Here is a 17221-nt window from a genome sequence, read left to right as displayed (position 1 = left end):
CGGGCGGTGCTTATGAGGCAGATCCAGTATCAGCCCTGGTTTAAAAGGCTATATATGCCATGAAACCCCTCCCTGAAGACCAGAGGCTGTTACTGCAGCAAAGAAGTACGAACCCCTGGTTAATATCCTTCAGAAAAGAAAACAATGAAGGACCAGAGAGTGTCCACAAACTTTTGGCTCCTCACCGTGAGAAAAGAGGCGGTGCTAAATCATCGCCTGCGTTTCTATTGGTCGGTCCACGTCCCCCGCCTTCTGGAGAGACTGGGAACATAAGCCGCGTTTGAGAGAGAGAGAGAGAGAGAGAGAGAGAAATAGAGGGAGCTCCTCATTCAAGCGAAGAAAGGGAAGAGAAAGCGAAGCCGGTCGGACGCCGCTGAGTGAAATGAGCTTGAGATGAGACGCTAAAACAAAAGAGAAAAAGGACCTTTCTCGCTTAAAAACCTACGTCATAACGTGAACGCGTGTCGCGCGCATCGCCCTCGCGTGCAGCAGCTGGGAGCTCTACGAGAAACTTTTTATTAGATTTTTTCATTATAATTTTGATTTTTGATTATTATTTACGAGTGTGGCCGTTGCTCGCTGTGGATTTTAGAAACTGAATCGGAGGGAATACGCTCTGGGCTCCGGTGGATTCTCTTGCAGATTGTGATTTTTTGGGGGGTCGGATTTAATTTTGGGGGGGCGTCTTTTTATCGCTGTTGCTTTGGCTTTGCCTTTTCCTGAGGAATTGCTCGCAGGTGCCTGCAGCTCTTTAGTATGGAAGGGCTACTCTGACACCACCCCCCTCCTCCTCCCATCTCCACCACCACCACCACCACCACCCCCCCGCGCTCAGAGTCACGGGTTTTATCCGCTAGAGGCCTTCTTTCCCCGGCTTTAGATCTTCCGTCCTCCCGCTTCTAGCATTACTTTGCTTTGAACCTTGCGGCGTCTGGAAACAGCCACATAACCATGAACTTTGGCGTCTATCTGCTGCACTTGGTTTTCGCAGCGCTTCTCCACGCGTCTGCGCTGAAGGTAGGAGCTCGGATCTGCCGGGTGTGTGTGTGTGTGTGGGTGTGTGTGTGTGAATGGGAATGTGTGTGGATGTTCCCATCACACCAGTTAGAAGAAGAACAAGAGAGATATCTCTGTAGATATCATGCATAGCTCTTGTGGTACCCATTTTAGACACATTATTAGCTCCTAACTCATCTGATGTGTCTGATCCATGTGTAGGTTGTATCTACTATGTATTACATGATTAATACAAGTCATTTGCTACACAATGAAATACTCAGTCCCTCCAATTTACAGCCAGCTTTTGCAGTTTAAGTCGCTATCATCATTGACAATCTAAAAAAAGCCCTATGGAAATTTCCATGTGTTGAGGGACCCCCGCCATAAGATCAGTGTCACCAGGGGCTCGTCCTGCTGAAGCAGCACTGCTACCAGAAGACACGTTCACTTCATTCAAGACCATTCAGTAACACTAGCTGAGCTAAAGCTAATCACACATCCACTAATCCCTACATTGTGTTTTAGGGGAAAGGAGCACTGTGTTGAAATTCCATTTTCCAATTGTTCCAAAGTGACATAGAAAAAAAAAAATATATCACCATATCTACTCCCTCCCATTCTAAATTAAGAACATTTGACCTTGTGTAAAGCTACCATTCTGGAGATACACATGTTTGGTACCTAGCCCTGTTGCTTGTCAAGGAGTCTGTCTTATTTAAATAACGTGGCAAGTCATGATAGGGTGCAGCAGGCACGCCGGTCGACTAAAACTGAATTTTCTTTCAGTCTGTTTCACTCTGCCTCAGCCTCCATCTTCTCAATGTCGTGTTTTAATAAGAGAGGCTAGTTTCAAACGAGCAAATACGTATTTTCTATGGTTATAATCCTGTGGTGATATTCTGGTGAAACCTCTGTGATCTGTTGCACCATTCAGGCTTCACACCTGCTAGTATCTGTAGATAGCACTGTTTAACGACGAACTACTGAGTTTATTCGACTCTATATCTATGTCATTTAACAACTATGGTGTATATATTTCACTCTTTGACCGAGGTTATTGAAATACTAAAGACTTCACTGAGGTGTCCATGCTTCGGCCTGATGGCGGGAAAAGGCGCAAGAGATGACTGTTAACCATTTTGAGTTTAAATGTACAGATAATTATTGGTGTAATGTGTTTTTTAAATGAAATATTGATTAATTACTTGTTTAGTGAATGCTAATAACATAGTAATTAAGCTAATATTGGTTACACAGTCATATATCCTTCCCCCAAGGCAACTAAATGGGATTTCCAGTTCTTTATACCAGGCTCCAACTCGCATGAAAACAAAGCAGGCAATAATACGCTTAGAGCGTCTTTTTTAAAGTTTAATTAACACATTCCAGACGTTCTTGATATATCCTCCCAGCGAGTAGAGATGTAGAGACCCAGCCTACTTTTGGAAAGACACAATTTAATAAAACTGTTGCTTCTCTTTCTGTTTTTTTCTTTCCCACAGGCAGCATCTATTCCTAAAGACGAAGGGAAAGGCAAAAATGAAGGTAAGTTAAAGGTCCTCTTAAATGGACCCTCTAACCTTGAGAACAGAAACTGTGGTATCAATAGGTGCATGTCTTTCACTGTCTCTTTTTTTTTGGGGGGGGGGGGGGGCAACTTTTTCTCTTTCACCAAATTTTAGTAGGAGCACTGCCACCTTGTGAACGTATTGGGAAATACACCCTGCATATCTCAGTCTGAAAGCTGGGCTGCACGATTGGCTTGTGGTCAACTAGGCCTTCTTTCCATTCAATATTTAATTCTCTTTACTTTTCACTGAGGGCAGTCCTCGGTTAATCATTGGCTCTTGGCTGCCATCAAGGAGAGTGGAATTTTTTTCCACTCTCTTTTTATGCTTTTTTTTCCCAAGCGCTGTCAAAACAAATAATTTACTGTACACTGAGAGCCTTGGCAGGAGGCAGAGGACAGGGCCATGTTTGTTTATTAGCGATGACACAGCGAGGTTGTTTGTTCGTCAAAGTTTCCTCAAGGTCACGTTGCGTTGGACCATCGTAGACCTGGGGGAGTGCTGGCCACTGTAAACTGGACTCATGGACTCTGCTTAGTCGTTTTATCAGTTGGTTTATTGTTATATATTTAGCTCTATGTTGAACCCAAAAGGAACCTTGTTTTGCAGTGTAGACAGTGTAGGTGAAGGTCACAGGGTGTTGGGCTACTCCTGCTGTACAGGTTCGGTTCCCTGCTTGGGTAACCACACTACACCACACAACATTAGCATTTCTAGGGTCAGTTATGTCTCTATGAGTTGAGCCACCTCCATTTTGTTGTTGTTGTTGTTGTTGTTTATAGTGAACTGATCAGCCGTCCTGTACACTAGATGTTTTCTGGACATCTATGACCTCATGCAGAGGTGTAATACTCTTTTGGCATTGCAGCTACATATTAAATTATGTGCCGCAACATAACACATTACAGAGAACTTGTTTCAGAGGTGTTTCCAGTTCCTGAAGAAAGATGCTACTATATACAGACGTCTACACTGATGACTAAAGCTAAAAATGACCACAGTGATGAATGGAAACCAGCTTGGGTTTGTTTGTATGGTCAGTAGTGCTTCAGATATAGCCTTAATGCTAGTGTCCAGTCTACTGCACTTATGCTTGAGGTGTCCCTTTGAGATGATGGAATCATCGACTGGGGGAAGATTAATGGAGATTAACCAAGCTTAGGATGGGTCAGCATTCTTTGCTGGACAAATTAACCTTACACCATTTGACTTATCAGGCTTCTGACAGCTTCTACTCTCATGTTGGAACATTGCGATGAGGATTTGATGGCAGCCCAATGGACAGAGATCTGCTTCTAAGTCTTAGGGCTGTTCAAGGGAGGGCTTTTTATCAGAAGTCAGGGGTCAGAGGGTGAAGCTCTGTGGGTTTTAAGGTGCTGAGGTCACACAGGCCTCAGGGTGGGACCTGGACCTTTCTGGAAAGAGGAAGGAATGAAGTAAGACTAGAGGGTTTGCAAGAGGTGACGGTCTTCCGTATGTGAATGTGTGTGTGGTCAAGAGAGTTCAGATTTTTTTTTTTTTTTTGCTTCACTTCTGTAAAATTAAGGTCCACAGCAGACCACAGGTACAATAGTCTTTTGTGCAGCGTTGAGCCACACAGGTCTTTAGCATTGTTTTGCTGCTAATCTGTTTTTTAGGGGAGCTTACTTTTGTGGTGGGGGGGGTCAGGTCAGGAAGTGCTCGTACCTGAGAATTGGACAGAAAGGAGCCAGGAGTGTGGAGGGACTGGCAGAGCTCATGGGAAGCAAAGAGAAACAAAACTGTGGTAGGGACTGGGACAAAGGGCGGAGAGGAGATGTTGAGTAATTGCGGCAATTCAACAGCACTGTATACAGGTTAATAGAGCACTTCAGGGCTTCAAATCAGGCTGTGGTTGCCTTGTAGTCAAGATAAGAGCTAATTTAGGCCACTACTAAGATCAGCTGGAATGGGGACGTTTAACTACTTTGCTTTGGAAAGTTACAGTCTACAATACATAAGCCCAAATTTGGAAATCTGTGGAAACACTAGAGAGGGGAGAGAGAGAGGTTGTGGCTTACCCTCGTCCAAAAATTACACAGTGCAGTTTCTGCAGTTCTGAGCCCAGGGTTGCAATGAAATAGACTCTGTTCTTCCTATTACAGGTCAGTAAAGAATCTCAGTGATTTTGAAGCTCTGAGTTGAAGGTATAAATATGACCTACTGTTACTTTAAGATGCTCCCATTTTGAGAAAGTTCAGTTGATTCTCTATAGAAAACAATGAAGTGAAACTTTGAGCCACCTTGTTCAATTCCAAGGGTGAAATGGTATTCTAAGAGGGATATAAGCCCTCCAGCATTGGTCTGTGGAGCAGTTGAGCTGTGTTTTCTGGTGTGGTGGAGCTCCATCTAGTGCATTTTGGGAGTTGGAGTTGGAGTGCTGATGGATAAGCCTCAAATCCTCACCGAAATGTTCCAATGTCTAATGTAAATCCTTCCCACAAGAGACTGTGAATAAGCTTCATTTCAGAAACAAACAAGGTTAAAAGACATTATAAATGAGTAGCAAATGTGATGTATTGATATTGCTTAAAGAATCATTATAACAACATTTCTGTCGCTTCCCTTTTGCTTCTTTCAGTGGTTGCCTTCCTGGACGTGTACACTAAGAGCTTGTGTAACACCCGAGAGGTCCTAGTGGACGTGTTACAGGAGTATCCGGATGAGATCGAGTCCACCTTCATCCCGTCCTGCGTGGTGCTGAGCCGCTGCGCAGGCTGCTGCAACGACGAAGCGCTCGAGTGCAGACCCACGGAGACGAGGAACGTCACGCTGGAGGTGGGCACTCTCATTCTGAGAAGAATAATCAACAATTAGTCAGTGATTACAGACAAGTCTAAAAGTTATCCTTGTGCTTAGGGTAAGGGTTAGGGATACTCTTAGGCTTAGAATTAAAGTAACACTAGGTAGTATTTTTACCTTCCATTATAGCTTCAAAGTCTTTGCAATGCTTCACTGAGCTGTAATAGGGAGAACAGAACACCAGCAATTGCCATTTCAGGCTCAGCACTGCAGAAACTGCACTATGTACACTTTGGGGGAGGGTAAGAAACCACCCCACTCTTCACTTTGCCCCTAGCACTGATTTTAAGACAGTGTTGCAAAAGTGAATTACACTCTGAAACTGTAGGGGGTGCCTAGGAGCAACGATAACAAATCTTACCTAGTGTTACTTTAATGCTAGTTTTTCATACTGGTTATATGTCAGACATTAACATGTACAATGTACAAATTCACACCAATATCAGCTCAAATAAACTGCAAACATACCCAGCAGTGCTTGGTTGTTTTTGAAACTTTTGTTTTGGTAGATGCAGACTATTTCTAAATTAGCATGCTAGCTAGCTAGTAGTGCCAGCTCAAGCTATTTTTTAAGCTAGCTAACTTACTAGCTCACTTTTTAGCTGTAACAATCATGAAAAGTTACAGATATTATCACAGTTTAACTACAGTGACTCAGTAATATATTGTAAAAATTTGGGCTAAATCTAAGTTCAGCATCTAAATCTCAATCAACAGGGAGCTAGGATGCACACATATTATTGGGGCACAGCCCTGAGCTGTCCATTGGCCTTGTCCAGCTCGGGGAAAGTGAGGCCTGGCTCTGAGGCATGCAAACTATGTTGTTTACCCCCATCTCTGCTGTTTATGCCTGTGTTTGTGAGCTCAAAGTCCCTCTCACCCACAGCCAAGGCCGGACATGTGTGAATACATGGCACCCAGCCTCAGAGCTGTTCTGTTAAGATTGATTAAATTTGTCGCAGAACTCTGACAAAGGGGAAAGGGTACAGGGCAGAGAGAAACAGAGGCTAAAATGTTTTGTGGAAGAGGAGACAGTACATAGTAATTGTGTTAAATTGAATAAGGTTCCCTACGTAGTGCTAAGTATTTCTCTGTAAACCCTTATCACACGATTTAGACTGAAGATGCCTATTACTTCAAGATAATTAGGTCCTGTTTGAACACAAACTCTTATTCATTGTCCCCTGCCCAATCTGAAGTGTCCTTTGAATGATTTTGGCTTGGAATCTCCTTTAAAGGCTAACACTACCCTAAAATCACGCTTTAAAGGAACACTAGGCAAGATTTGGAGTTTTTGTCCCTGGACTCCCCGTACTTCATTTTTACAGCACTGTTCTGAACTCAAGGGGGAAGGGGGGTGGTTTCCTACCCTCCTGAAAAAGCTACATAGAGCAGTTTCTGAGTGAGCCAGTGTTCCAATGAAGTAGAATTAGCAGAAGCGTTGCTACCTTCACAATGTCCAAATGTTGAGTGTAGCCTGCTTCACAGGGAACTTTACACACAGCTGAAACCCACCTACTCTCTCACTCTGAAGTTCTGATCATATTCCTGTCGTTTCTGTGCAGGTTTTACGAGTGCGACAAGGTGTATCGCAACACAAATTTCAGCTGACTTTCACAGAACATACAAAATGTGAATGCAGGTGAGTATCTTTAAAATCTCTCCTTAGTCTATGAACCATACCCCTGCTCCATAACTAGCTAAAGGACTTTTAATATCTTTTATTAATTCAATTAATTTTTATTGTTACCTTTTCCTTTTTAGTCAAAAAACAGAAGTCAAAGCAAAGAAAGAAAAGTAAGTACTGCTTTGCTAATATGTATGTTTTGCGTTTGTGTGTGTGCCTGGGTGGGTGTGTTTGAGTATTAGCAGTCTGAGGCTAACTCATGGTGTTAGCTCATTAGCTCTATTAACATTGTTAGCAGATGAGAAGCAGTCAGCTGGACTACTGGGGGACTAGTGCTAATGCTAATGCTGGTGCCAAAGATGCTCTGTCTTTATTATTTAACATCAGGTTTTGTTGGGAATTAGCAGATGTTTGGGTCATGGTCGTCATGTTGAATTAGCTTCTGGAGCTAGTAGGAATGGACTGATTAGCCACTGATTGTTAGCATGTTGCCTTCCTTAAAACCAGTTGTAATGTCTTATCAGGAGACAGTGTACGGTATTTCCGTGTGTGTGTGTGTGTGTGTGTGTGTGTGTGTGTGTGCAGGGGGTAGACTGTTTGCCCAGTGCCACTGACTTCAAATTTACTTTAGATAGCTTAGCACTTTCTAGGAGAAAGTTAACAGAAGCAGCTTTGAAGAAAGATTGTTTCTGTTATTGTGGCAACAAGCTTGTGCATTTTGATATAAGTCCTCCCCTGTTTGTGCGTGTGTGTGTGAGAGAGTGTGTGGTCCACTGCAGCTGCCTCATACTGACCCTTGGTTACATCCCTGTTCTAATCATAGCCACAGGTGCATTGCTGTTAACCCAATTTTATTTTTAGTTTTGGAGACTGGCTGAGCTCAGAACGGACACCCACGCCTTTAGACACCATTGAGAGAGAGAGAGAGAGAGAGAGAGAGAGAGAGAGAGAGAGGTCATCCAATCATCTGCTGTCATCTCATAACCTCACATGCAGTGAATACAATTGAATTATGTTCTAGAATTACATTGTATTCTAAAGAGATGACAGATCTAATGATGATACATTCACCTGTGTGTGTGTGTGTATCTGGACATGTGTGTGCATGAAAGTGTGTATGTGAATGTGTGTGAGTGTGTGTGTGCATTCAATCATCTGCTGTGTGTCAGGGAATAGACTTTGTTTAATTGGATGAGTGGCCTCTGAGTGTGTGTCTGTGTGAGTGAGTGTGTGTAGAGATGGGTAAGGTTAGCTTGGAGGCTAAATCAAATCCTCTGCTTACAGGGCCCAACAAAAGCTCCTCCCCCCTAGTCTTCTGCTCACGTACACATTCCCTCCCCCCCTCCCCTCAGCCTCACATTCACCAGCTCGATTGCTTCACTTTACACCATTCAAACACACACACACACACACAGACACACACACAGCAGAATCCAGTCTGTAAGTAGCCTAAATGTATAACTAAACCTAACCGTAACCTTAACCTAACCTTAACCCTCTTAGCCTTCACCTTCACTTTACGGGGACATGCTCTTTGTCCCCATTAGGAAGACAAGCCCCCATATTGTCTGTGTCCCCACAATGTGATATATGTCTGGACCACCCACCCAACCACCCACACAGCCAGACAGGCAGACACACACACACACACAGGCGTACGCACCCACACAAACACAGATGAATCCTGTCCAATGCTTATCACAATGCTTGCTGGAGTCCGATCCCTTTGTTGAACACCTATATCTCCACAAAACTCAAAATACTTGCAGTAATCCCTTAAAATCTGACCCCAAATAAAAATGTAAGGTCTGTTGGTTAGAATTTGGAACACAACCATTTTCAGAGCTCATATAAAACCCCTGTAGAGGAAAAAATCCCAGTTACAGGAACATGGGCGTGTCCCTAGGATAAGCCCCGCCCCCTCACTTCTCACTTTATTCTGAAAGGCATTTAGTTTACGGAGCTTTTCCACAAAAAAAATGTGATTTTTATAAATTGTAATTTTATATGCTGAGCTTGTGAGTTGGATTAATCACAACTCACAAAAAAAGCTCACTCTTTTAGCTTTATTTCCTTGTTTATTGTGCTTGCATGTCTCTGTCCTCACTTAGTCGTCCATCTCTGCATTATTCATGTTTTGCAGAAAGCCACGAGGGGGCAGAGTTCAAAAAGGAAAGACAGAGAGACTCTTGGCCATTAGCGGTGTTCTCGCTCCTCTGCGGCCCGGCCCTGTTTGCCTCCTCTTTGCGAGTTTAGTTTTCGTGTTGTAGCCGTGTGTGCATGGTGGTGGTTCTCGCTCTCAATTCTGTGCGTTAGCTTGTGGCTAACGAGATTAGCGAAGTTCGCGCAGGGCCGAGGCTCAGGGGAAACAGGAGAGAGAGGTAAACTCTTCTCTTTTGGCATCGCTCGGCTTACTGTTGGCATTTACTGATGTTCTGCTGCTTCTCTCTTTGATCGGTGTCAGTATCTGGGTCACTGGTGTGTTCTGTTTGTTGCTGGGCAGAAAAGCATGCGCTGGAACTGCACAAAACTAGATTAAGTCGTAATTCTGTGGCTTATAAATGAATATAGTGAAATTTTATGAATCAAAAATCACTCTGTTATGCTGCATAATGTTCATATATTCTAAACCATCATTCTGACAGATTGCAGTACACTGCAGGAAATGTAGGGGGTGCTATGACTGCAAAATCACAATTTTACGGCTTATAAATTATTTGACAGCCATTGATTGTAATGAATGTTGATTATGGAGTATAGTTGAAATATTGTTTCCAGCACAGCACTAATGTTCCTGTATTTTATTCTGACAGACTGCAGTACACTACAGGAATTGTAGGTGGTGATATGACTTTGTGTACTTTATTTGAAACACACTCAGCACTCAGCAAAACTATTCACCACTCTCCTGAATTCAGTTTCTTTTAATAGTGCACAGCATAGTGAGCATTATAGGGAATTGTGAATATGGAGCCATTTCGGACACACGTTTTTCTGACAGATTGTAGTACACTACAGGAAGCATAGGGGGCGATATATCACACGCATAGATCTTAGTGTGAACGGCGACTGTGGCAAAAGGAAAGAAACAGAAGAACAGTTTATTTAATAGTTGTTTATTAATAGAATAAACACTGCTAGGTTCATAGATTATGAAAAACCATGGCGTCTGCTTGTGGACAGATGTAAGGGTGTATATGCTATAGATAAAGATATGGCAACTTTCGGCACCAAAAAAAAAGAAAAAGAAAATAATTATCAAAAGCACATCACTGTAATTGTAATATGGACTGCTTTAGAACTTGTTTGACTTGAAAAGTCAGCAATACGCTGTATGTGAACCAGGTATATATCGTGTTGTGGGGACCTGTAATAATTTACATGCTTACATTGTGGGGACTTCCATTCCAAACGAATGGAAGTTTATCTAATGGCCCCACTATGCATGAGAGCTTACTGCTTTCCCATCATGCACCTCTCCTCCAAGAACAAAACAAAACAAATAATAAAAGCTCATGTAGCTTACAATAAGTGAAGAATTTATTCTCTTATTATATATATATATATATATATATAAATGACTGATGAAGATGGTGATAATGAAGGTGGAGGAGAGTATGTGTGATGCTGTGTTATAATAATTTCTGAGGGGAAAGAATATGTGTGTGTGTGTGTATGGGAATGGGCGATATGGGCTAAACCTAACATAGCCAATCACAAATCAGATTGCACAGTCCTGGGCTTTGGAGCCGGAACTTTGTACTTTGGAGGTCTTTGGACATCGCTGAGGTGATGTCATCACGGGTTGTGACCTCATCAGCACCCTGTTGCTGTGTAGTTTGATCGATGATTAGGCTCAGCAGTGTATCATGATAACATGTCATCACATCGTCCACTTCTACTGTGTGTGTGTGTGTGTGTGTGTGTGTATGTGATGAGAAAACACACCCAGGAGGCCAAGTATGAGCAATGATGCATGAGTCTGTCTTTCTCTCTTGCTGTCTACAACGCTTCTCTGAGACCTAGCTTAGACACACATCTCTCCTCTCTCACTCTCTCACTCTCTCTCTCTCTCTCTCTCTCTCTCTCTCTCTCACTCTCTCTCACTCTCTCTCCTCTCCACTTTTTGCTTCCCTTGCAGCCGCTGCGAGCCTTGCTCAGAGAGGAAGAAGCGCTTGTTTGTACAGGATCCTCTCACCTGTAAATGTTCCTGCAAATTCACACAGTTACACTGCAAGTCCAGGCAGCTTGAGTTAAACGAACGAACTTGCAGGTTTGTTTTACCAACGTTTACGACCATGAAACACCGTGCCGTGGGCATCACCTCCTCCATTTCCTTTCTTTTTTCTTTCTCTGCAGTCGCCGTCTGTGTTATCTCACCCTCTCAGAGCTTCCATGTGTTTTTCCTTTCTTTATTTCTGCCAAAAATGCATGACTGTGATGTGCTTGTAGGGTTTTGTTTTGTTTTGTTTGTTGTTGTCATGCTCCGTTCTTCATGTTGTGTGCATGTAGGTGTGATGTGATTTGCCTTTGAATGAATATACGTCTCCTGATGATCGGCATCATCTGCTTGATGTCAGAATTTATAGTGATTGTTTCTACTCTAATTAAGGACTTAGGTATTGAACAGCAACAAAAAAAAAACTACTTAAAGGGCCCATATACTTAGAATAGAATTCCCTTTTAAAATTTTATATAATGGAAACCATAATTATACCACAGTTAGCTCTAACCCTGCGATGTGATTGGCTGAGAGACATTCCAGGAGTGCCCATATTGCGCAATAATGGCACTCTGACCAAAGATCTATGGTATTAAAATGCACATATTTAAAATTTCTCCACTTTTCTCGTTCGCCAGCTCAGCAGCACGGCTCTGGAGCCACACTCCAGATTTAGACCGAGAGCAGCTCTGAATAGTGCAGTCTCGGTTCCCATTACAACTGGTGCAAACGTGGCCCAGCTCAGTGGACAGAGCCAAGGTTCAAAAACTGTGACCAGAACCAGCACAAGATCCAGAGTTTGTTGAAAAGGGCAAAAAGAAATTAGTGACAGAATGGAACTATTTTACCTCGCGGAAGGTTGAGGGTCGTGCTGATAGTCAATGCCTCGCGTTATAGCATTCTCTCTTGTGCGTTATTCCTTAATCATTCACCGTCATCTTTTTCAGCCTCCTTTTATAAACTCTGCATAGTCACTGCTGTTGTTACTGTATCTTTAAGACTAAAATATGTAAAAGTCCTGATTGGCTCCCCTTGTACTCTCGGGCTGAAACACTCCGTATAACTTCAGCGTGAGTGGGCGGGGCTAAACTACTTAGGGCAGAATACACATAAAACGTAAAGTAAGAGCATGTGCTGCAGCTTATTTTCATAAAGGACTGTAGAGTGTACAGTATGTGAGGAAGCTTTTTTATTATTTATTACTTTATTATTGAAATTCCTTGAAACCTAGTCACTTCAGTTGTAAAATGCACTACGCCACTCAAATGAAACTGAGCTGAGGTGAGGAGGATTGAACGGAATCCTGAACGTGACATTTCCCTTGTATGGGCTCTTTAATACCACAGGGTTTAAAGCTGTAGAGAGCTTAAAGGGCAAGTATTGTCAGAATGTTGTGACCTCATATTCTGGCAACAAGCAATATAGGTGTGTGTGTGTGTGTGTGTGTGAGAGCTAGAGAGAGAGAGAGGTGTGTGTTGTATTGAGTGTACGTGTGAATACGTGTGTGCGTCTGTAGGACTTTGAGATGTTACCATGTGATGAAAGGCCATCACTCATAAACATCTCAAGAGTAATTAAAGCTTATCTACCGCAGAGTCCTGCATCAAGCTAAAGCACAGTACAGGGAGACGATTCCTCTTTAATTCCCGATGCTGTAATCAGTGTATAACTGCTCTTGTGTTGTGCTTTATTCTTCATTCCCAGCACATCCTTGTAGCTGTTGAAAAATCAAGGGCTAACAAATGGGAACCAATAATAGAGTCCAGATTGTGTCCATGCTGCTTGCTTCTTATTTTCATGATTTGTTGTAATGGACCCTGTTGATGCTGCTGCTGTCTTTTGTAGCCGTGTTTTTTGTGGTGTGTGATTGATAATAAACAATACATTTAAAGTTTATTTCCCAAAAGATTCAGAGGAGACCCCATTACACTTTAAAGATTTAAACCAAACGTAATAACAATGTTGAAGCGCTACTAATGACCCATTACCGAGAACAGGAATGAGGAGAACGTCCTTCTGTATGACGCACATGGCCACATTTTTGTGATGTCAGTACATGACAGTATTACACCCCAGCTTTAAAAACATATACCTACACATTGTGTTTGTGTGGAATTGTGTTTTTAAGCTACACAACATGGCTTTGTCCAGTTGTGTGGGTAAATGTATGTAATAAAGTCTTAGAAAATAAATAAAACCTTATTCAGTGGGTTCCTGATGCTAACTGTACACTTAAATGACCACAAACCAGCCATAACCTTAACATGACCTCATTGTTTCTACACGTATCAGGCTCCATTGATCATATAGGCGCACTTTGAACGGTCAGGACCCCCATAGGACCACCACAGAGGTACAGGTAATGTTTGGGAGGTAGATCAGTCCATGCACTTCAGTGGATCAGAACGATTGGTCGCTGTTCGACTGAGAATGCGCTCAATGACGAATGAATAGAGGGCGTCTAATGGAGTGGTTTAAAAACTCCAGTAACGCTGCTGTGTCTGATCCACACGCCACAACTGCCACCGTGTGAGTGTCACTCTAGCGCTGAGAATGATCCACAACATAAATCATACCTGCTCTGTGGGGGTCATCACCTTTGAAGAGCAGGGCAAAACAAAAGTATGCAGAGCAATATGTGGGCTACAGTCTGTACAAAGAGTATTCTATTTTTTAGTAATATCTAATACTTATCTGATACATATTCATTAACAGGAGCTGTAAACGTAGTATGTATTTCATTAAAATTGCATTATTAATACAATTATTCAACTCTGGTGGTATTTGGGGGTATCAGTGTGTGTGAGGTCTCCTGCGAATCATTAATAAATGCTGTAGGGTCCAGTAATCAGTCAGTGGATGAATGAATGAATGAATGAATGAATGAACTGACGAGTTATTATCTGTTCTCTTACAGATGTGACAAACCGAGAAGATGATCCCGCCTGATGTCGTTGGACGCAGAAAACGAATGAAGGAATATTTTTTTCCAGGCACTTTTCATTTCAACCCATGGACCAGAGAGCAGACTACACAACCCTAGAAAAGAAGTGAAAGACAAGAACAAACGAAAACGAGAAAGAGAAAGATTGCTGTGCTACCCTGGTTTATACTTTTAAGAAATGTAATATATAAATATAGTTATATATGAACATAGAGACATTGACAATGTGTAATGCTGCTATGGAAACCCACTAAACGAGTGTCACCGACGTGGCACGAGAGAGGGATGAGATTTAGTGCCAGTTCAGACGAGTGGATGGACAGTGCAAATGCAAGAAAAACAAAAAGCCTTGGACATCACTTCACTGGAGGGAGCTGCTGTGGATCTGTGTTTCATTAAAACAAGCAAAAGGAGAAAGAAACAAGGACCCAGACCTTCACAGACTTTTGTACAAAAGACGGACAATCTGATTGGTCGAGGCTGGACAACAGGCTGTGTCCGATTGGATGACATGGCAGGCCCAGGTTGTGAATGTGCACAAAGAAAGCGGAACGCGATTTCTGTGATCTCTCTCAGAACTTTGACTAAGCGAGAGAAGTCTTACTAAAACCTGACGACTGTACTAACATCTGATACGACTGTGTTCAAATAATAAAGGGATATTAAACGTACGTTTGTATCTATACGGAATAAGAAGTGACAACGGTAACTCCTGCTGTAACAAAATACAAAGCACTCGAGCTGGACTTCCCCTGGTTCTCTTTGTTTCATGTTGTCGTTTTCTCCAAAGAGACACTTGTGAAAGATTTTAGGAAACGGTCGGTGTGTGTATATACGTCCTAATATCCCTTTGGTAGAACACGACATCTATTTATAATGTTAGATATGTTCAGTATTCTGTGTATTTAATTTTTTATTTATATGAAATGGTATTATTTGTTGTTGTTTTTTCTTTTTTTGTTTCTTTCTTTCTTTGTTTTCTTTTTGTTCTCCTTTTGCGTTCATTCTTATCAGCGACATCACCAATCTGCCTGACTTCTGAAAGACTCTGATTTGCAGAAATACAAATATGAAACATTCCTGAATAAGCCTTTATTTTTGTTAGAGGGTGAATTTCTAGCCGTTTTTTTTTTTCCATAGAATTGCTGCCAAATTTGAGCGTGAAGAGAACAGAGACTTGTAGAGTTAAAGAGATCAAGACAAAACGATGGATGAATGGCTACATCACGCGTCCTCATGAATAGTTCCCTTTGAAAGATACCACCAACATTCTGTTTGTATTAAAGTAACAAGTCTTGTTTTTCATTATATTTTCACAATAATATATTTATTGTTCATTTAATTATTAACACTTTTGTTGTTGTGTTAGCCTAACATTAAAGTATATTTATTTTCCAGAATTATATTGTTTTTTATTAAACCAAAAAAGAATTAAAGCCGTGTGAGCTTGATTTTTGTGTGTCAGTGTTGGGAATGTGGATTCATTCATTCATTCATTCATAACTGCATTAAGCTTGTGGTGGATTCGGAGCCTACCCAATATCACTGGGCACACAGCAGAAACACACATTCAGCAGGGTGCCAGTCCATCACAGGGCATCACACACTCACCCAGTCTACGGTGAGTCTATGGAAACCTATGAAGACACAGTGAGAACACACCAAACTCCTCACAGACAGTGACCCTGGACAAGGATTGAAACGAGGACCCTGGAAAAACCTGGAGCTGTGTGGATACATGAGCAACTGTGCCACTGTGCCACTCAGGGGTGGGATTGTTTAGAAATAATTAGTTATTGCTTTAGCTGAACAGTTAGAAATAAACTGTGATGTTGGGTTATGGTTGCCGTGTAAGTAGTACCGCAGTTTTCGAGTTATCGAATCAAAATCCAGAGTGTCCGGATTGATGGTGTGATTCGACCTTGTATATAGCTGTTTTTACATGTGTACTTCTTTTATTTGTAACCCTTACATTAATGTTCTATTCTCTGTAATGTGAATATGTACATTTAATCTGTATACATTGACATTGAGGGCGTGGTGAGGTGAGGTGAGGCATGGTGGCGCAACAGGTAGTGTCGTAGTCACACAGCTCCAGGGGCCTGGAGGTTGTGGGTTTGATTCCCGCTCCGGGTGACTGTCTGTGAGGAGTGTGGTGTGTTCTCTCTGTGTCTGCGTGGGTTTCCTCCGGGTGACTGTCTGTGAAGAGTTGGTGTGTTCTCCCTGTGTCCGCGTGGGTTTCCTCCGGGTGACTGTCTGTGAGGAGTTGGTGTGTTCTCCCTCTGTCCGCGTGGGTTTCCTCCGGGTGACTATCTGTGTGGTGTGTTCTCCCTGTGTCTGCGTGGGTTTCCTCCGGGTGACTGTCTGTGAAGAGTTGGTGTGTTCTCCCTGTGTCTGCGTGGGTTTCCTCTGGGTTTCCTTCTACAGTCCCAAAACACACGTTGGTAGGTGGATTGGTGACTCAAAAGTGGGTTACAGATAATGAATGAATGAATGAATGTTGACATTGAAAAATAATTATATGAAAATAATCGGATGTTGGCATCAATAAATTCCATATCGGCACATCCCTAATTACACTCTTAAAGGTTCTTTTTTTACAATGCCAAAAAGAATCACATTTAAAGTCTTTAGGGGAACTTCTGTGAAATGTATGGAACCTCCACATTACATAATGTAGTCTGTGGAAGCTAACTACTGGAAAATCACCCAAATTATTCATACGCAATACAGTGCTGAATAAGAATCTTTGACACAAATGTAATAACAATGAGAGTTTTGAAGAACTGGGGAGAACACGCCTCATCAAGCGGCTGAGGACATGAAAACAAATTTCACAAATGCGAAACACATGGTCATTGACATGAATCTGTCCTGGGAATGCTTCTCCTCCAAAAATATTTGTGATTACCAGGGAGTGGGCAGAAGAAAGGGGGGGGGGGATTACACCTCTTGAAATATCACCAGACAAATAGAGGGGAAAAAAAGAAAACCTTCAAATGTTTGTGATTCACTGATCAAACTGAGTAACACCAATAATA

The 17221-nt window shown here is 42.2% G+C and overlaps 1 protein-coding gene across 2 annotated transcripts; it reads left to right on the top strand.

Annotated features, from left to right (window-relative positions):
• The first annotated feature begins 353 nt into the window (after positions 1–353).
• LOC136675681 (vascular endothelial growth factor A-A-like) lies at positions 354–15572 on the top strand. 2 transcript variants are annotated; one of them, XM_066652377.1, is made up of 7 exons: positions 354–1017; positions 2502–2544; positions 5167–5363; positions 6953–7029; positions 7152–7184; positions 11156–11287; positions 14154–15572. In XM_066652377.1, the coding sequence occupies exons 1-7, from the start codon at positions 952–954 to the stop codon at positions 14173–14175; spliced, it is 570 nt and encodes a 189-aa protein (XP_066508474.1). In that variant the 5' UTR covers positions 354–951; the 3' UTR covers positions 14176–15572. The 2 variants fall into 2 exon arrangements, with proteins under 2 accessions (XP_066508474.1, XP_066508475.1); XM_066652378.1 differs by lacking the exon at positions 11156–11287.
• Positions 15573–17221: the final 1649 nt, after the last annotated feature.

Source organism: Hoplias malabaricus, chromosome X1 (genome assembly GCF_029633855.1).
Source record: "Hoplias malabaricus isolate fHopMal1 chromosome X1, fHopMal1.hap1, whole genome shotgun sequence".
NCBI classification, from domain to species: Eukaryota; Metazoa; Chordata; class Actinopteri; order Characiformes; family Erythrinidae; genus Hoplias; species Hoplias malabaricus.
Note: the sequence above shows the minus strand (reverse complement) of the source record. Positions and strands in the feature narration are given on the sequence as shown.